The following is a 21,120-nucleotide window of genomic DNA, read 5'->3' as shown; positions in this document are numbered from 1 at the left end:
TGAGCATAGTCCGGGAGGCGGTGAGGGACAGGGAAGCCTGGCGTGCTGTAGTTCAGCGGGTAGCAGAGTCGGACTGAGCGACTGAACAATAATATCTTCACAGTCCTTAGATTTCTTAATTAGCTACTATAACACAGAAACTATCAACAAAAAATCTTTATGTTCCCTGTCTTCTCCTATTTGCAAGGCTACTAAAATTATTATTCCAGGATTCATTCATTTTTCTTGATTAATTAGGAGAACAATTGCCTCCTTCAAGCATTATCTTATATACCTCAAACATAAGATTCTCAAAAATCTTAATAAATCCACTTATATCTTGAATGTTTATTATCCAAATGAAATAATAACTACTAAGGTTACATATATATATATATATAACTCAAATAACAGTCAATGATTTTCTACTGGCATTCCATTAAAATGCATACACGCATAAACACCCATATCACAAACACACACTCAAAATTAAGGCAACAGCCAAACTAAAATTCTTATTTATCCAATTTCTCTTCAGCTACTTTTCTGCTTCTGGCAGTAAGCAAGCTTCCATAAAACTGAGTGAAGAAGAAAATGCTTTTATTAATCTCATGAAACTGACATGACATCCTATTAGGCTGAACCAGGACAAATAACGCTGTTATAAAATTTACATTTCTTACATCCATTTCATATTAGATATCAGGGTTCTAGGTCTTTTGGACAAATTTCAGTAAACCATTTATTTTTTAATAGTAAACAGGAATTAACATATGTTCTCAAACTGTGCTACGAAGTAGTGAGCTGGGCTTCTCTGAACTCTGTAACAGCGCGCAGGATCCAGGCTGTCTGGTTAAACCTTCGGAGGCACGTCTCTATTTTACCTATTACAATAGTGCATCTTTTCCACTGGTAAGGCAACTGCTCGCTGTGGGCGCCACAATCATCAGCAAGTTTCTTAAGTAATCAACACTTGGTTAATCAAGACTCACATGCATTTTCTTTCCCAACTCTGCTCTCTTCTGGAGCAGAAACAAACAGCTTTGTCATTCGTAAATAGAGAGATTAATATAGTTCCAAATTAGGTTGTTGTAATCTTAAACTCACAATTTAAAAGGGGAAGTAGATTATTATTAGGAATGTCTTTGAAATACTTCTAGTTTCAAAATAACAAGGCTTCTGAGAAACCACTCAAACCAACCTATTTTGATCCATGACTTGATAAACATGAACACATTTGACCTGTTCAGTCATAATTTCTTCTCTCAACTAGAAGTCGCCCTCCATAAGGGTTAGAACTGTGGTCTCACACAATTTCTACATATAGAGCATCTTTAAAATAAGTTTCCTTTTCACTGAACTGACATTCTTTTCTCCACTTACGTGCTTGTGAAAGGAAATCTGAACATATACACACTTAACAAACCTTCCGTGTGTATTTATCTGTATTTTTTAAGCAAATGCCTTTTACCATTAGAGCAAAACTAGACGACAGGGACGGCGCTGTGCAGACAGTCCGGTTCCTCAGGCCCCTCCTCTAGGTTGAGGAGGGCAGGCACAGGTCACTGAAGGACGCGATGAGGCTGAAGTGGCTCTTCTCATCATCAGTTAACCCCGCGTTGCCCGGCCTCACCACCACAGCGACATGCACGGCTGCCTCCTCTGCAGCGCTGGCCTCTGCGAGAAGCAAAATATGTGTCAGAAACTGCAGAATAGGATGCTTGGGATTTGCTTTGAAGTAATCACAGGGAGGTGGGAATGCAAGAAACAAGTCTCGGACTTCCCTGATGGTCCAGGGGTTAAGACTTTGCCTTCCAATGGAGGGGGTTCGATCCTTGGTCAGGAAGCCAAGATCCCACGTGCCTTGTGGCCAAACAAACCAACACAATAAAACTGAAGCAATATAGTAAGAAATTCAACAAACACTTAAAAAAAAAAAAAAAAATTAGTCTCAAAAAAAGAATCTTAAAAAAAGAAAGAAATCTGGTCCAAATTCTGTAATGCTGAAGCTAAAAAACAGGTACATGGGGACTTCCCTGGTGGTCCAGTGACTCCAGTGCCTCCGAGCTCCCAATGCAGGGGGCCAGGGCTTGATCCCTGGCCAGGGAACTAGATCCCACATGCTGCAACTAAGTCCCAACACAGTCAAATTACTAAATAATCTTAAAAAAAAAAAAAAAAAAGGCACATGGGGGTGGAATTATTGTTTCAAATAGTTTTTAAATTTTTCTATAAAACATTTTTTTCAAATACGTAACTGTACTGACGAGTAGGAGGACGGTGTATCCTAGACTTCTGAGTTTTATTAAGTGCTTGTGAACGCACAAAGACAGACCATGTCCTGCCGACAGTTTTCTTCCATTCCCTCCCATCAGTCCTCCAGAGACCTGAGCTGTTTCCCAGAGGACAGGCTGTAAGGAATAATTCCAATTAAACAGATATGGGACAAATGGAACCCCAGGATCTAAGCAGGCTAAAATACCTACTTATACCTGGAGTCCAAAGATGTCATATCCCTTGGCTAGACTGCCCACCATTCTTGCCTGGCGGATTCCTACTCTTCAAAATTCAGCTCAAGTATTCTATCTTCTAGAGTCACCACCATCTGTATTGAGTATCCAAGGTGCTCCTTGTATTTAGTTCCATCAGGACAATATGAGGGACATCCCAAGTGGTGCAAGTGGTAAAGAACCCACCTGCCAATGCAGGAGACATTAAAGATGTGGGTCCGATCCCTGGGTTGGAAAGATCCCCTGGAGGAGGAAATGGCAACTCACTCCAATATTCTTGCCTGGAGAATCCGATGGACAGAGGAGTCTGGAGGGCTGCAGTCCATAGGGTCACAAAAAGTCGGACATGACTGAAGCGACTAAGCATGCACAGGATAATATGACCTGACACGTTATTACCTGTTGTCTCTTCTCATTGGACTATGAGTGCTTTAAGATCAGGGAGTGCATGGATGTGTTTAGTCACTCAGTCACATCCGACTCTTTCCAACCCCACAGCCCGCCAGGTTCCTTTGTCCATGGGGATTCTCCAGGCAAGAATACTGCAGTGGGTCGCCATGCCCTCCTCCAGGGGATCTTCCCAAACCAGGGACTGAACCCAGGTCTCCCACATTGCAGGCGGCTTCTTTACCATCTGACCCACCAGGAAAGCCCAAAGCATGGATGGGTAGAAATAAAAACAGGACTAGTCAGAACTTCCCTGATGGTCCAGTGGTAAAAAATCTGCCTGTCAATGCAGGGGACATGGATTTTCTCCCTGATCCAGGAAGATTCCACATGGCACAGGGCAACTAAACCCGTATGCCACAACTACTGAGCCCGTACACTCTACAGCCGGTGCTCTGCAATGAGAAGCCTCTACAGTGAGAAGCCCGTGCACCGTAATTAGAGTAGCCCCACTCGCCACAACTAGAGAAGCAACAAAATCCAAACAAAGAAACAAACAAAAAAAACAGGACTAGTCAAATGAAACCAAGTAAGCTACATATTGCGGGGGATATCTCCCACATGTCTTGGGTTACAATCCCCTCCTCCTTTTGATTCTATCTGAAAGATAATAGCTAACACCTTATATTAAATTAGCAGTTACTATGTGCCAGTACTATGCTAGGACCAGAAACAGGAACAAAATGAAGGTCTTGTCTTCATGGAGCTTCCATTCCCATCTAAATCATTCCAACAACTCTTAGGTAATTAGCATTATATTACCATCCCCAGTCTACAGATACGAAAAGAGCTAGCCACTGAGAGCTAGCCAGTGAGAGAGCTACAGTTTGAAATTGTGTGTCAGTCTCTATGGTCTATGCTCTAGAACGAAGGTCAGCAAATGATGTCCTACTGCTTGTTATTATAAACAGTTTTACTGGAAACAGCCAGGCCCACTCACTTCTGTACTGTCTATGGCTGCTTCTGCACTTCGAAGATCAGAACTGAGTGGCTGCATAGCCTACAAAGCCTAAAATACTCACTGTCTGGCCCTTTACAGAACACTACTGTCAACTCCTGCTCTAGAGTACTGCTGCTCTGCGAGGCCCCTGGACCAGTGGTGTGGCAATCACCTGGAAGCTTGTTAAAAACGCAATGACTCAGGTCCTCAACATGCAACTACTGAATTAGGACCCGCAATTTAACAAATGACTCCTCTGCACAGAGTGTGAGGAAATCTCAAGGAAGGAAAACTGGCAAGAGAGGGGGCACTGCCAGCAGACATAAGATACACGTGCAAACAGTGGAAGAAGGGAGACGGGACACAGGTCTGTGGTCAGAGAGATGGGGCAAAACAGGGCAAGAATCTGAAACAGAGTTTCTGGAATTCAGATCTGGTGTAATAAGAATCCCCAGCAGTTTCTCAACCTGTGGAAAACAGAGCAACAGAATGCATTAATTAAAGGGTGACAGGCTTCCCTCATGGCTCAGATGGTGAAAAATCTGCCTGCAATGCAAGAGATCTGGTTTTGATCCGTGGGTCGGGAAAATCCTCTGGAGAAGGGAATGGCAACCCACTCCAATATTCTTGCCTGAAGAACCCCCATGGACAGAGAGGAGCCTGGCAGGCTACAGTCCATGGGGGTCGCAAAGAGTTGGACACGACTGAGCGACTAACAAAGTTTCACTTTAAGTACTAAAAGTAAATGGGGCAGAGCTGTCTCTTCTATGTTCCCACCTCTGTGAAAGGACTGTCACCTCCCAGAAAAAGATGCTCCACACTCCCCTCCTCAGATGCATTCACTCAACAGCAGAGGCACTGCCTTCCATGCACCCCGAGTTTCCAAGCACAGTTCCCAAGCACCCCTGCCTCAAGCACAGTCCTCTTGACCAGCAACCCAGATTCTCAACCAAGCTGAGTCATCACTGTTCACGTGGGACTTGACACTGGTTAATGACCGTTTAGCATTAGATCTCTTTCCAAGATCACCACTGGGCAAGTTTTGTCTGTAAGCATCCATGTGCACTGTTTCCTTCAGAAACCTGTCTCATTTCTCATGGCTCCCCATGGAAACCTTCTTTATGAAGGCAAAGTGTTTCCAGTGCCAGGCTCAGCTCCCAACCCGGAGTGTACAATGCAAGAAGTCAGATTACTCACCTCGGGAAACATCTGTCAGAAACAAGATGTTGTTGGTTGAACAGCCGATGCTGCTGGCGATCTTTCGGTAACTCTCACTCTCCACTTTGTGTCCAATCCTGGTATCAAAGTGACCATCCACGAGCTGAACACACAGGAGGGGAAAGAAGGATGCTATGAGCACATGTGCAACCCAGCCCCCTCTGTTCTCATCCCTTTTCTCTGAAATACTCAACAGTCACAGTCACTGCATCCACTCAAGAAATATTCCCTGTAGGTCTGCTTCATAGAGAACTTTGTGGAGGCTATGAAAAATAAAGTAAGGTTTTACAGAAGTAAACATCTGGAAGAAGAAAACTACTGACTCAATGTATGTAAGATCATTCTGTAATCTTTTTGGCTTTCTTTCATTTTCAATTTTATATCCAGTCTTTTACATATATATGCCCTACTTTCTACCACTACAATACTGTATGCACTCAAACAACTTATGGACTGGGTTTCACCTGATGCAAAGGTTCTCCACACTGTCATCTGAAGCCAGCATGAACGGATTTCTCTAACCTGCCTCATTAGTAAGCTGTTATCTTACTTCCAAGAAACTTTGATTTTCTAAATAAAACATTTTGAAATTCTATCCAACCCAGTATTTTATCTAGCATTTTTGAGCAGTAATAGTGGTGGGCTTCCCAGGTGGCTCCCTGGTAAAGAATCCACCTGCCAATGCAGGAGCTGCAGGTTCGATCCCTGGGTCAGAAAGATCCCCTGGAGGAGGAAATGGCAACTTGCTCCAGCATTCTTACCTGGGAAATCCCATGGACAGAAAAGCCTGGTGGACTACAGTCCATGGGGTTACAAAGAGTTGGATACGACTGAGCACACATACACATTATATAATGTTATCTCGTGAATATTTTCAGAACTTTTCACAAACTAAAAATAAGCCTAACTAAAAAAACTCAAACTAAAAACAATCACTCAAAGAAATTAAGGTATATTAATATTATGATTTTTAAAATTAAGAATGGTTTTGCATATTTTCTTTCTCAAGTCTGTCTCACAATGAGCAAGTGGAGAATAAAGTATTCATTACTGAACCTAGCAGGTAATTATCATGTCCTGTCTCCTATCACCTGATTGTTTTATCAGAGATAGCAGAAAAGAAGCTTAAATCTGTATTCAGAGGAGAATAGTTACCAAACAATGAAAGGGTTTTATCAATGAAATTATTTTATTTAATATCTGGTTTAGAACTAAGATGAAAAGAAGGAAAGTAAAATGAGACTGTGACAATCTCCAAAGCCAAACCTTTCTCTGTATATGGTAAAGGGTCAATAAATATTTATTAAAAAAAAAATAGCTGAATAAACTCTTGTGTAACATTAAGATTGGCCTGTATTCAGTAGTTAGCATTTCTTTCCCTTTTCCAATGACCATCCTGTCCACCAGGGGGCACAGGGACAGTGGGACAGAAAAGCTAGCTAGACCCTTCTCAGGTATAAAAAGTGTACATCAGTTCAGCTCAGTCGCTCAGTCGTGTCCGACTCTCTGCGACCCCATGAATCACAGCACGCCAGGCCTCCCTGTCCATCACCAACTCCCGGAGTTCACTCAAACTCATGTCCATCGAGTCGGTGATACCATCCAGCCATCTCATTCTCTGTCGTCCCCTTCTCCTCCCGCCCCCAACCTTTCCCAGCATCAGAGTCTTTTCCAGTGAGTCAACTCGTCGCATGAGGTGTGTACATAGATGGCCTTAAGTTATTTTGTTAAATAACATGGCCAGTTCTCTTCGAGAAGAATGAGGATTCTGCTAAAATAAAATCTGTCTCCAAAGTACCGGAAACAAATGAAACCGCCATGTCCTCTCAGGCACTCAAGAAGTCTGTGTGCCCTTTTCTGAGACCCAGGGTCAGGAAGATCCCCTGGAGAAGGAAATGGCAACCCACTCCAGTATTTCTTTCCTGGAAATCCCATGGACAGAGGAGTCTGACGGGCTACCCCACATGGGGTCGCCAGAGCTGGACACAACTTAGCGACTACACCACCACCACAAAGTTACGTGCCACTACCGTACAGCTTACCTGACACCTTCAACAACCATAAGAAGCCATCAGTTTCCCTTCCTTTGGGCTGACAATTGTCTAATGCTGACAAGATAGCTGGTTTGTAAGCTAACTCAGGTCTTATTTAGCTGTGATAAATAAATGTGTATGTGGATGGATAGATACATAGACAAGACAGGTAGCTCTATATACACATGGAGATACATGCAGCTAGTTTCAACACTAGTGTCACCAGAATCACCTGGGTGGATATTTTAATGCACACGCACGACCCTCACCCCAAACCTTCTGAGTCAAGATGTGCTACGAAGCGGGGCCCAGGGATCTACATCCTTAATAAACTTCCCAGGTTCCTTATAGGCAGCTAAGTGTGAGAAGTTCTTACAAAGTGGAGCAAAGTCTGGGACCATGGCTACAGTTCACCCTTCCATAATGTACTCCCCATTTTTTCCACTTTTTCCAACTCACACAGCATATGTAAAGGCAGTTACCTGAATTCTGACTTAATTTATAACTGTAGCACTCTGTCACTATTTTATGGTTTGACGGTGTCCAAAAAACAAAGTAATTGGCCAACCTACCTCAAGAATATCTCCCTCTGTAGAATGCCCAAATAATAATTTCTGTGCCTCCACGCTCCCCGAAGAATAGATATACACCTTCATTCCAGCCTCTCGCCACTTCCTGATGGCCGGAACCACGTCTTCAAAGAACCTAGAGGGAAAAGCACGGAGGTGAAATGCAGGAAAAGGTTATTCCAGCCAGATGGAAACCAGTCACACAGCTGCCACGAGCTTCTCTATTTGTGTACAAATGGACACCAGGGAAAGCACCTCCACGCGGCTGTGAGCTGCTGCAGATGCCATGAGCATGTCCCCAGAGCGCCACGGCCACAGACTAGAAGCAGTTTCCGTGGAGGGGCAAGAGTTTTTGACACACAGCCACCCTAAAGACAGTAAAAAGTGATTATGGACAGAGAGATAAAATAAGAAAGCAAGCGTTTGAAGTCCTAAGGAATTCAAAAAAGCAAAAAACAGTAATACTGTATTGCTGTACTGCTGTGTAATCTTTGATTAGTTCATGACTAGAAAAGGTTATATCCAGTGTGCCTTAAGAAAGCACAGAAATGCTTTTAGAAAGATCTGTACTCAAACAACTAAAAAAAAAAAATTGGGGGGCTCAAAGCTATTCATCTTTGATTATCTAGAAAACAGAACTACATTTCTTGAGAACTAAGAAAACCTCAAGTTTTACTCTACAGAAAACAATCATGGAACAAATCAGTTAAGAGACATGTACCATCTCACATTCGCTAATCAGCAAGGTGTCGTGTCTGGCTGTCTGGGTCCCGACGCTAACTCGTTCACCAGTTCTACGACGCATTCTGTTCAGGGAGGGACCATCACAGGAAATGGGTGAAAAGAGAAGCACAAGAGACTTGGGAGGTGGAACCAGTCTGTTATAAAGGATTACCTGGACAAAGTCAGAGAAGTCTTCTGCTGGATGAAACACAACTCAGTATATTACACAAACCGAAGGAAAGGGATCGACGATTTAGTTCAAAACCAGGTCACATTAATTGTGAGTTACTTCGTATGTTACTTTTCACGCAGAGGCAGGATTATTCTATGTTGAATCTACAGACTGATACTGCTCCAAAGCAGGGCTTAGAAGTCTAAGATGATTTATTTCAAGCTTCTGGTTTCATAAGACTAAGAGAAGGCAGGGCTGACTCCTGTGACATGGTCTCCTGGCTCCACCCCTCTGGGGGTTTCACGTGAACTGATACTGACTTCCACACCACTGGCTTATCCTGAAATTCTCAAGCATCCTTAAAAGGTGGAAGCCCCCTTGTAAAGCACCTAAAGGAATGGCATCTCAATCGACAGAAAAAAGAAATATAAGCAGCTAGTAACAGTCCTGGATCTTAGGTTTCACATCAGGCAACGCCCTAAAATCCTAATAGATGTGACTTACTAAGACTCTCTTAGCAATATGGGACTCACGAGGCTCCTTCGGCAGGAGTGCTCTGACCCCAAGGTCTGTGGAAAAGTGGCACCGCCGACACCAAGGAACCTTGAGGCGGCAGGTCAGCATTTCTCAGCATTCCTACTTCTCCAACAGAGCAGAAGCGGGTGGTCTTACGCGTCCTGGGAAGCACCCAACGGCGCTCACTCATACCCGAAGGATCAGGTGTGACTGAGCTCAAGAAGTCTCCGCTTTCTAAGGCTGGGGTTAAAGGTCTCCAACCACCACACCAAGCCAGATACAGGCTGGGCAATGTAGCTCGGTGAACTAAATTTATCCCAGCTTTGAAAAAAAACAACACACTCACTCGTTGGAGTAAAAAGAATGCTAATTTTTTAGCTACTTTGCAAGTCATGCAACTTGCACTGGAGGAGAAAACTAGTGGAAAATGCACTTGCTTTAGGGGGTGGAGGAAGTGTTGAGAGTCACTTGAGGAGCTACATACTCTGCTTTCATGTGCCCAGCCTTGAACGCCGCCCTCCACATGTGGCCCTGCAGCTGCTTCAGCGCCGTGGTCTTCCGGTCCAGGGACATCTGCCAGTACACATTATCCACCACGGCCTGGATCATCCAATGCGGGTCGTCCGCCCCATTACCAGAGGCTGCTGGGATCGGAACAGCCCCATCCAGGTGGGAGTCCTCTTCAGCCTTTAAAAGTCATCAACAACACGAATGAAGAGATCCCTTAAAAGATACCTGAAAACTAGTAGACCAACTTTCTCCAACTACCATGAGCTCTGAGCACCGTTACAAATTAAAGTATCCAGTGCTTTGGGACTGAAATGAATGATTCCTAAAAAATAGTGGATTATAATTAATAAGTTTACAACAGCTTTCTTTTATCACTAAAGCTGAAACCTAACCCGAGAGGCATGTTGTATGTGAGAAGAAAGAGCACAAAACGATAGAATGTTATAGTAAGACCTGGTTTGTTGATTCACTTACTAGGATCACACCAGGGCTTCAGTTAAATCTGATCATTTTCTCTGCACTATAACTGAGGAAGAAATCAAGAAAATCTTAGTTTATGCCTGTAATTCAATGAAAAGAAACTAGTGAAGCGATGCCTGGGGTTGGTTCACATACAATCTCCTGCAATCAGCCCACATCTTGCAAAACTCTAATAGCTATTGAGCCTGTGACAGTGTGTATGCCCAACCCCTAAAGACACAATGATTCATGCACTACAATGGGGGAATACACATGTATGTTTCCACAAAAGTTGACACACCGAAAAAGGTGAAGAGGGGAATGTTTCAGACTAACCCCGAGTTATCTGGAAAATTTAACAAACCCAAATGCCCCACGCCCCAAAGGCTGTGATTCTCTTCAATCCGAACTCCTAACATGAAAGAACTTACAGAGCCTCCCACACTGTCCCACGTAGAAAATTAACTCCAAAAAGAACTTGCAGAGAGTTTGCTCTGCACAGTATGTAAGACCTTTGCCAGTGAAGCAATTTTAATAAGAAAAACAACAGAAGAGGAGTTCCACAGAGCACAGTGGCAGGAGTCAGAGCAGACCAGAGCATGTGCAACTGAAGGCAGGTATAAAGATTGGGAGGAGGGGAATCCCTGGCGGCTCAGTGGTAAAGAATCTGCCTGCCAATGCAGGAGGCACGGGTTCGAGCCCTAGTCCAGGAGGATCCCACACGCCACAGAGTAACTAAGCCTGTAAGAAACAACTATATTGAGCCTGTGCTCCAGAGCCCAGGAGGTGTGATGATTGAAGCCCACGCACCCTAAAGCCCACGCTCTGCAACAAAAGAAGCCACTGCAGTGAGAAGCTCTTGCACCACGACTAGAGAGCAGCCCCTACTCACTGCAACTAGAGAAAAGCCTGTATAGCAATGAAGACCCAGTGCAGCCAAAAAATAATAAATAGAAATTTTTTAAATTAAAAAAAAAAGAAGACTGGGCTGAGAGTGAGCTGGGGTGTGAGGGGCAGGTCCAGGAGTTCCATGGCCGGGCAGCAGGGCCTTATGCCGTGGGGAGGAGACAGTGGAGAACGAGGTGATGAAGTGTGGTCACAAGGAGACATTCATGAAAAGTGTGACAAAATGGCACAAGACCTTTTTGCATTCCACCCAGAACAGACTTAGTTTTATATATACATGATACTTGTATGCAATTGAAACAGCTCCAGAAAAAGGTGACTGCAGAGACAATAAACTACCATGATCTGGCCATTTAATTATGTGGATTCCTAAGCAGGCAAGTCACGGCAACTTCCATACCCTGTGAATCTAGAGCGCTTATTTTCAAATAAGCCCAGAGCATATTCTAAGCCTTCAGGCATCCGCAGCTCTAACACCCTTGGGAATGTAGAAGCAAGGGAACAGAAATGTCCCAACCTGTTTCCTCAAAAGATTGACATCCTGTTGGCACTCCTCTTCCTCCCAATGTGTCTGCAGATACTCTTTAACATTTTCTTTGACGTAAGGAAACAAAATGTCCTAGAAAAAAGTGCAAAAGAAAATAACAAGCATTAGCTTTTAGTTGTTTGCATGAGATTAAGTTCTTCAACAATCTCACCTCACCTAATTCTAGCAAACAAGACGTTGAAAGTTCCACTGAAAATATGCAAATTGCTGCTCTGGACAGAAGAGTTAGAGACAGAGAAACAAACTAGATCAAGAGTCAGCACCTGCAGCCCCTGTGCCAAATTCAATCTCCTCTCGTTTCTGTAAACGAAGTTGCACTGGAATACGGCCACACTCACTAGTTTACTGGGTCTCTGTGGCCACTTTGCGGTCACAATGCGAAGGTGAATACTTGTAACCAAGACCATATGGCCCTCAAATCTCAACATTTAGTTTTCAGTCCTTTACAGAAAAAGTCAGCTGACCCCTAAACCAGATGGCTGGACCACATGTCCTTGAGGGTAGGGATCAAGACTATCCAGTTTACACTACTGGGACCTGGACATAACAAATATCTGCTGACAGAATGATGTCCATGTATAACAAACATTTTAAAAATACCTGATCACCATGATTCCTGTTTGGAATTCAGAATACCTACAGAATATCCTATGTATTCTTTTTTTTTTTTTTAATTGGGATATACTTGTTTTACAATGTTATGTTAGTTTCTTCTGTACAACAAAGTGAATCAGTCATATGCATACAGATATCGCCTCCCTCTTGGACTTTCTTTCTACTCCTCCATACCATCCACCCTCTACATTCTGAGGTGCAAAACAACTGAGAAATAAAGGACCTATAAGGAACCCATGCACTGGGAACATGATTTCTCTTAGGTCAAAATTTTTATATTTACTTGCAACTGTAGCATATGTGTCTTTTCAAATCCAATGTGACACATTCAATAAAAATCGAGTGTCAACTATATGCTAAGTGGGGCCTCCCAAGTGGCGCTAATGGGGAAGAACCTGCATGTCAATGCAGGCGACATGAGACATGAGTTCAATCCCTGGGTAGGAAGATCCCCTGGAGGACGGCACGGCAACCCACTCCAGTATTCTTGCCTAGAGAATCCCACGGACAGAGGGGCCTGGCAGGCTGCAGTCCATAGGGTCACACAAAGTAGGACACAACTGAAGCGACTCAGCACGCATGCATATGCTAAGATAGGCTAGTGGGCCATGGAGAAGGGGACTGAAAAGATAAACAAGTCACAACCCCTTTCCTCAACAAGTTTCTCCAGAATCTAGTTGGGGCGGGGGGCGGATAAAATAATGCAGTCACTCTATAAAGGAGTCTGGCAGTTTCTTTACAAGTTCAGCAGCTTACGATATGACCCAATGATTCCATTCAATGTTCCATCCTAAGAGAAATGAAAACTGTTCACAAAGAATTGGATGTGAATGTGTCATGAAAAAATCAAAGTGTTGGTCACTCAGGCATGTCCGACTCTTTGTGACTCCATGGACTGTAGCCACCAGGCTCCTCTGCCATGGCATTCTCCAGGCAAGAATATTGGAGTGGGTAGCCATTCCCTTCTGCAGGGAATCTTCCCGACCCAGGGATGAAACTTGGGTCTCCTGCATTGCAGGAAGATTCTTTACTATTCAAGTCACCAGGAAATGAGGCATACTAGTGAAAAAGTGGAAACAATCCAAATGGCCATCAACTGGCAAGTGGGTAAACAGAAAATTCATACAACAGAATACTGATACATGCTACTGCATGGATGAACCTCAGAAACATCATGCTAAGAGAAATCTGACGCATAACCATAAAAGGTATGATTCCTTTTATAATGAAATGACAAAAAAGGAAAATATCTAAAACAGATACTAAATTGGTGATTACACTGGAGTGAGGAGTATGCAAATGGCCACAGATGAGATCATGAAACTTCCTCAACTACACTGTGGTACATTACCTCCAGATGTAATAACTCTCTTTTCTCATCTGAAAGTTAACACAGGTTTGTTCACAGAAATTTTGGAAAATACAGAAATGTACAAAATAAAAATCATGATAATCTCATGATCGTCTTTCTTTAGAGAATTTTTTTAATAAATAAATACAGAGACTTCTCTGGTGGTCTAGTGGCTAAAACGCTATGATCTTGATGAAGGGGCCCGGTTTCGATTCCAGGTCAGGAAACTAGATTCCACATGCAGCAACTAAGACCCACTGCAGCCAATAAACAGATATTAAAAGAAATAAATACTACTTTTAAAAAATTAGTGAAGGGGGTGGGGGAACTATAACGTGGTGCAATGGGAGAGACAGAGTATGAACAGAATGCTTGGCAGACCCAGGGCGTAACGGCCCTGCAACAGTTTTAGCAAGGATCAGCCTGAAAAAAAAGGAAATGAACAGATGCCGTGAATGCAGACACCAGATAGACAATTCAGACAAGGCCTTACCTTTCAAGGGAAAGTCTAGAATCAAGTTGAACCCAAGAAGTCTGCTTATTTAAACTGAGTTACTCATTTATTTTTTCAAACATGTCCTGAATGCCCAGCACAGGGGCAGGCCCTTGCATAAGGGCTGAGGATATAATTGTGAGCAAAACCCACACAGGATCCTGAATCTCAAGGAGCCAAGTAGCAGAAATAGAACATTAAAGATGGTACTTTAATAAATAGTACAAACAAGAGGTGTAATATTAATAGGAGTAATGTAATAGGAAAGTCTGACCTGTGAGGGAGGTCAGGGAAGGCTTCGCTGGAGAAGTGACCACAGAACTGAGATCTAAAGCAATGATTCTCAAAGTGAGATTCAGGAATCCTGGGGGTCTTGGGAACCCTTTTAGGGGGACCCACGAGGTCAAACTATTTTCATAAAAATACTAAGATCATATACCTTTTCCACTTTACTCTTTCCCAGTGTACAACAGGCTTTCCAGAGTTAACCAATGAGTGATGCTACAAAAGACCCATTGTCGACGAGAATCCAGCCATCTTCCCAGCCAGTTTATAAAGTGCAAAACACCGTCTAAAACAGTCTTCTAGCCACATTTTCCAAAACAATGGGAATATTTTTCATAAAAATGTATTGTTTATTAGGGCTTCCCAGGTGGTGCTAGTGGTAAAGAACCCACCTGTCAATGCAGGAAATGTAAGAGATGTGGGTTTGATCCCTAGGTTGGGAAGATCCCCTGGAGGAGGGCATGACAACCCACTCTGGTACTCTTGCCTGGACAAGTCCATGGACACAGGAGCCTGGCAGGCTATGGTCCATAGCGTCACACTGAGTAGGACACAACTTAGCGCACACACACATAAATTATTTATTAATGTTAACAAAGTAAAGGGGCTTATTGTTTAAAATGAATAAGTATTTTTAAATTTCTGTTTCAACTGCTAATACGGCAAATGCTGATCAGTATAAACTACATAAAAGCTCTTTGGGACCTCTGTAATTTTTAAAAAATATTTATTATTTTTATTTGGCTGCATTGGGTCTCAGTTGTGGGTCTTGGGCTTTCCCTGAGGCATATGGGGTCGCAGTTCCCCAATCAGGGCTTGCACTCACGTCCCCTGCATTGGAAGGTGGACTCTTAACCACTGGACCACCAGGGAAGTTGGGTCCTCAGTAAATTTTAAGTGTACAAAGAAATCTTGAGGATAAGAAGTCTGAGAACCACTAAAAGAAGATTGGCCTAACCCGGAGAAGACGGGAGCAGAGAATTCCAGGCAGAGAGAATGGTGTGGGTAGAAAAGGCTCCGGTAGGGTCACCTGATAGAAGCCGGGGGTTTTCAAATGTTTCTGCATCACCTGGGGATGTGCAGAGGCCCTGAAGAAAAGCAATCCTCGTCCCTGCAAAGCGGGCTCACTTACTGTAAAATAAGAATGGGCTCCAATTCATGCAGGCCAGCACGTGCTATCACAGGGTCACTGTGCCTGACAGAATGGCTGGCTTCTGCAGATTAGTGCTAGCTAGTACCAGCCCACCACCCAGCTGGGTGCTGAAAACCACTGATCTGTGTCCTCTCCCTTCCTTCCCTCCCTTTCCACTTCCTCCTTATTACTTCTGGATTGTGAGATTTTAACTAGTAATACTACTACAAGAGCGTGAACAAGGGCAAAAAGAGAAGAAAGATGCTGGTTGAAGGGGAGGGGGTGGAGGACGGGCAAAGCAGACGGAGAGAATTAAGAGGTACAAACTTCCAGTTATAAAATAAATGAGGATGTACTGAACAGCATAGGAAATACAGTCAACATTAATGCAATAATTTTGTACGGTGACAGATGGAAACTAATCATGGTGATCATTTTGTAATGGACAGAAATATTAAATAACTACACTGTACACCTGAAACTGATTTAATATTGTTAGTTTGTGATTCTTCAGTTGAAACAAAACAAAGGAACCTAGGAGACAACTTTTTATTTCCTGCTAACAGGCCCGAGGGATGACATGATTAGGACACAGTTAACAGATTGTTATGAACAAAACCATGTGTTTTTTTGTTTTTTTTTTTTTTGGTGTGTATAGAATTTTTCTGACTGGAACAAAGGCTTGGCTCCATAATCAGATTTTTTTTTTAATTTCAGAAGACTCAATTCTAAGTTCAACTTAAATTGCATTTCCAAAAGAAAACACACAACACAAGAAAATTATCACGGATTTTTTTTTTAATGGTAGGACTCTTCATACTATGTTATTCAAATTTCACCTGCCCCAGTAAAAACAAAGAAGCCATTCAGCTTTGCTTGTTCTCATGTGGCATTCCAGTAGCACTCAGCAGATTCTGAAGCATACAAACAGTGTGAGCAGGCACAATTTTCAGCATATTTGACATAAAAGCTTTGTTTAAGCTCAATAAAATTCATTCTAGATTAAAGAAGGAAAATGAGCTAAGATTAATAGCTTTTTTTTCTGCAAGAGATTCCTTTTTACTGTACTGATATATTTCTTAAAAAATTTTTTTACTGACATATAGTTGATTTACAATGCTGTGTTGGGTGTTTTTTTGGCCACACCCTGTGGCATGTGGGATCTTAGTTCCCCTTCCAGGGACCAAATCTGCACCCCCTGCACTGAAAGGCATCGTCCTAAACACTAGACCATCGGGGAAAGTGTTAGTCACTCAGGCATATCCAACTCTGCGACCCCATGGACTGTAGCCTGCCAGGCTCCTCTGTCCATGGAATTCTCCAGGCAAGAACACTGGAGTGGGTAGCCATTTCATTCTCCAGGGGATCTTCCTGACCCAGGGACTGAACGTGTGTTTCCTGCATTGGCAGGCATTCTTTACCCTTTCCCATATATTTCTGATTTTCTTTCAATAGTCAAGTTTTCCCAGGATGTTCCTCCTCATGCCTTCCTTTCTCTGGCTTAGCATCTCCCCTGCACTCATGCACCATGGCAGGACTGTAAATCAGCCCCTACTTGAGAGAGTGCTATCTGAGAAGATGTGGCAGAAGGAAGGTACACACACACAGCTCTGCCTCTTCCAGGCAGACACACATGTGCAGAGAGGAAAGCAAAAACAGTGCCCACTGTCACACTGGGGAGGCTGCAAATTAACGGAAACATCCTCATCATTGGCTATAGAATACAAGGGCATATTCACACTCTATAACATTACTCAGCAGTTAACAATGAATGTACTAAAAGTGTATTTATCAATATGAACAGAAACTCTAACATATGAATAAAACCAATACAAAGTGGGATGTACCAAGGGCTTCGGGTATAGCTGTAATGATTTCTTTAAGATCTGAAATAAACATCATATGAGAGTTTAGTTAGCTTTGTGGTGGGTGCACAGTTATTGCACTAGTCTTTATCCTTGCTTATTTTAAATGCGTTACAATTAAAAACACAAACCAACTCTGATCCCTCACGCTACCCCGTTGTCATCTGGTCCTTCTCCTCCAGCATCCTGCCTCCGTTATTCTCCAACTTCTAAGCAACTGAAAATACTCCCCAGGGAAAATTTTTGGTCAGATTCTGGGCCACTCAGAGTTGAAGTCCTCAAAAACTTTTTAAACGCATACAGTGCTATACTCGTTGGGCTCCACAAAATCGAATTTCCTATATCCAGCTTTACTGGTACCAAGAACAGTTCATCAAGAGCCTGTTAATCCTGAGAGCAGGAACAGACTCCGAGCAGTATGCCAAGCCAGGGTTCTGCCTCTTTCTTCACTAACTGTGTTCCAGTAACTTACCCTCTTTGAGCCTATTTTCTCACCTGCTAAAAGGTGATGATAATGCCAAGCAAAGTCACTGCAGTCACTAGAGATAATTAGATGAAAACACCCAGTTCCTTACCACTAACTATATGCTCGGCACAAACATTTAAACTCAGCAAGATCACCTTTACCCCAATTTAGTGACAAATGATAGCACAGAAGTCCCCAGAGAACAAATCACAAAGATAACCAATTCATTCCTTCAACACCTACTGAGGACTTACTGAGTGCCACACGTTTCTAATTATATTTATTTTTATTTACTTTTTGGCTGCTTGGCATGTGGGATCTTAGTTCCCAGACCAGGGATCGAACCTGGACCCTCTGCAGTGGAAGCGCAGAGTCCCAACCACTGAACCATCAGGGAAGTGCCACCAGACATTTCTGATAATGGAGTGATAGACCACAGACCTTTTCCTCGGAGAACTCACAGAAATAAAAGGTCCAGATTTTAAGCAATCCTGTTTAGGAGAAGCTTCAGAAATTAGAATCTACTTTAGAACTTCTGATCATCCAATATGCCTCTTTCCTCTATACGTAACACTCCCCTCTGCACTGACTAAGCACACAAAGGTAGACAATGAAGTTAGAACTCAGGGGAACTGGATTGGGAGGTTAGCAGACTGCACAGTCTATTTTAGTGTGAGTGTTACTGCACAACATAAAAGTACATGGGGCAAATAACTAAACTGTGAAGATTTTATCCATTCTTTCAACATCCTTATTGAGCATCTATCAAGCAAAACTAATAAAATGCTTTCAAGATGCTTATTTTTAAAAGCCAACAATTACAGTCTGATAGGTACTATGGCACCAAACTGTTGTTGTTATTAAGTCACCCAGTGTGTCTCTCTGCGACCCCATGGGCTGCAGCATGCAAGGCCTCCCTGTCCCTCACCATCTTCGGAAGTTTGCCCAAGTTCATGTGCATTGCACTGGTGATGCCATCCAGCCATCTCATCCTTTGATGCCCTCTTCTCCTTCTGCCCTCAATCTTTCCCAGCATCAGGGACTTTTTCCAAAGAGTCGACTATTCACATTCAGTTCAGTTCAGTTCAGTCGCTCAGTCGTGTCCGACTCTCCGCGACCCCATGAATCACAGCACGCCAGGCCTCCCTGTCCATCACCAACTCCCGGAGTTCACTCAAACTCATGTCCATCGAGTCGGTGATGCCATCCAGCCATCTCATTCTCTGTCGTCCCCGTCTCCTCCCGCCCCCAACCTTTCCCAGCATCAGAGTCTTTTCCAGTGAGTCAACTCGTCGCATGAGGTGGCCAAAGTATTGCAGTTTCAGCCTCAGCATCAGTCCTTCCAATGAACACCCAGGACTGATCTCCTTTAGAATGGACTGGTTGGATCTCCTTGCAGTCCAAGGGACTCTCAAGAGTCTTCTCCAGCACCACAGTTCAAAAGCATCAATTCTTCGGTGATCAGCCTTCTTCACAGACCAACTCTCACATCCGTACATGATCACTGGAAAAACCATAGCCTTGACTAGACAGACCTTTGTTGGCAAAGTAATGTCTCTGCTTTTTAATATACTATCTAGGTTGGTCATAACTTTCCTTCCAAGGAGTAAGCGTCTTTTAATTTCATGGCTGCAATCAGCATCCGCAGTGATTTTGGAGCCCAAAAAATTAAAGTCTGACACTGTTTCCACTGTTTCTCCATCTATTTCCCATGAAGTGATGGGACCAGATGATGATCTTTGTTTTCTGAATGTTGAGCTTCAAGCCAACCTTTTCACTCTCCTCTTTCACTTTTATCAAGAGGCTTTTGAGTTCCTCTTCACTTTCTGCCATAAGGGTGGTGTCATTTGCATATCTGAGGTTATTAATATTCACATTAGATGACCAAAATACTGGAGCTTCAGCTTCAGAATCAGTCCTTCCAACAAGTATTCAGGGTTGATTTCCCTTAAGATTGACTAGTTTGATCTCCTTGCTGTCCAAGGGACTCGCAGGAGTCTTCTCCAGCACCACATCTTGAAGGCCTCAACTCTTTGGCATTCTCCCTTTTTCAGGGTCCAGGTCTCAGAACCGTACATGACCAGTGGAAGACCACAGCCTTGACTATACGGACCTTTGTCAGCAGAGTAATGTCTCAACACACTATCTAGGTCTGTCATAGCTTTCCTGCCAAGAAGCAATCATCTTCTGATTTCATGGCGGTAGTCACCATCTGCAAAGATTTCAGAGCCCAGGAAGAGGAAATCTGTCATTACGTCCACCTTTTCCCCTTCTATTTGCATGAAGTAATGGGGCCAGATACCATGATCTCAGATTTTTAACTAATATTTAATTTTAAGCTGGCTCTTTCACTCTCTCCTTCACCCTCATCAAGAGGGTCTTTAGCTCCTCTTCGCTTTCTGCCATTAGAGTGGTATCATCCGCATAGCTGAGGCTGTTGATGTTTCTCCCGGCTATCTTGATTCCAGCTTGTAACTCATCCAGCCCGGCATTTCTCATGATGCGCTCAGAGGTTAAACAAACAGGGTGACAGCTGCCAGCCCTGCTGTACACTTTTTTCACTCTTGAACCAATCAGCTGTTCCACACAGGGTTCTAACTTGCTTCTTGATCCGCACACAGGTTTCTCAGGCAAAGTGGAGGAGGAGGAGGGAATGGCAAACCACCCCATTATACCTGCTGTGAGAGCCTCATGAACTGTATAAAAGGACAAAACGACAGGACACCGAAAGATGAGTCCCCCAGGCTGGAAGGTGTTCAATATGCCACTGGGGAACAGCAGAGGGGAACTATTAACTGCCCCAGAAAGAATGAAGCGTCTGGGCCAAAGTGGAAATGATGCTCAGCTGTGGATGTATGTGCTGACGGAAGCAAAATCTGATGCTGCAAAGAACAGCACTGCATGGGAATGTGGAATGTTAGGTCCATGATTCAAGGTAAACTGGATGTGGTCAAGCAGGAGATGGTAAGAACGAACACTGTCATCCTAGAAATCAGTGAACTAAAACTGGACGGGAATGGGCAAATTCAATTCAGATGACCATTACATCTACTATTGTGGGCAAGAATCCCATAGAACAAACAGAGTAGCCCTCATAATCATAAGAATCCGAAATGCAGTACTCGGGTGCAACCTCAAAAATGACAGAGTGATCTCGGTTCATTTCTAAGGCAAGTCATTAAACATCACAGTAATTCAAGTCTATGCCCTAACCACCGATGCTGAAGAAGCTGAAGTTGATTGGTTCTATGAAGACCCAGAAGACCTCCTAGAATTAACACCAAAAAAAGATATCCTGTTCATCACTGGGGACTGGAATATAAAAGTAGGAAATCAAGAGGCACCTGGAGTAACTGGCAAGTTTGGCCTTGGAGAACAAAATGG

At 43.3% G+C, this 21,120-nt stretch overlaps 1 protein-coding gene across 1 annotated transcript in view; it reads right to left on the bottom strand.

The window, feature by feature from the left end:
- Positions 1 to 372: 372 nt before the first annotated feature.
- Positions 373 to 21,120, bottom strand: part of ENOPH1 (enolase-phosphatase 1) — a 36,674-nt gene continuing 15,926 nt past the window's right edge. The window contains exons 2-6 of the mRNA XM_088836420.1: positions 11,500 to 11,601; positions 9,592 to 9,794; positions 7,700 to 7,832; positions 5,074 to 5,197; positions 373 to 1,656 (exon numbers count right to left, since the gene is read on the bottom strand). Coding sequence (XP_088692546.1) covers positions 1,517 to 1,656; positions 5,074 to 5,197; positions 7,700 to 7,832; positions 9,592 to 9,794; positions 11,500 to 11,601 — 702 coding nt within the window. The 3' untranslated portion in view covers positions 373 to 1,516. The remainder of the gene's footprint in view (positions 1,657 to 5,073; positions 5,198 to 7,699; positions 7,833 to 9,591; positions 9,795 to 11,499; positions 11,602 to 21,120) is intronic.

The sequence above is a fragment of the Moschus berezovskii genome, chromosome 5 (genome assembly GCF_049115385.1).
Source record: "Moschus berezovskii isolate FMDL1 chromosome 5, NW_MosBer_1.0, whole genome shotgun sequence".
In the NCBI taxonomy this organism is placed as follows: domain Eukaryota; kingdom Metazoa; phylum Chordata; class Mammalia; order Artiodactyla; family Moschidae; genus Moschus; species Moschus berezovskii.
This window is presented reverse-complemented; position numbering and strand designations above follow the sequence as displayed.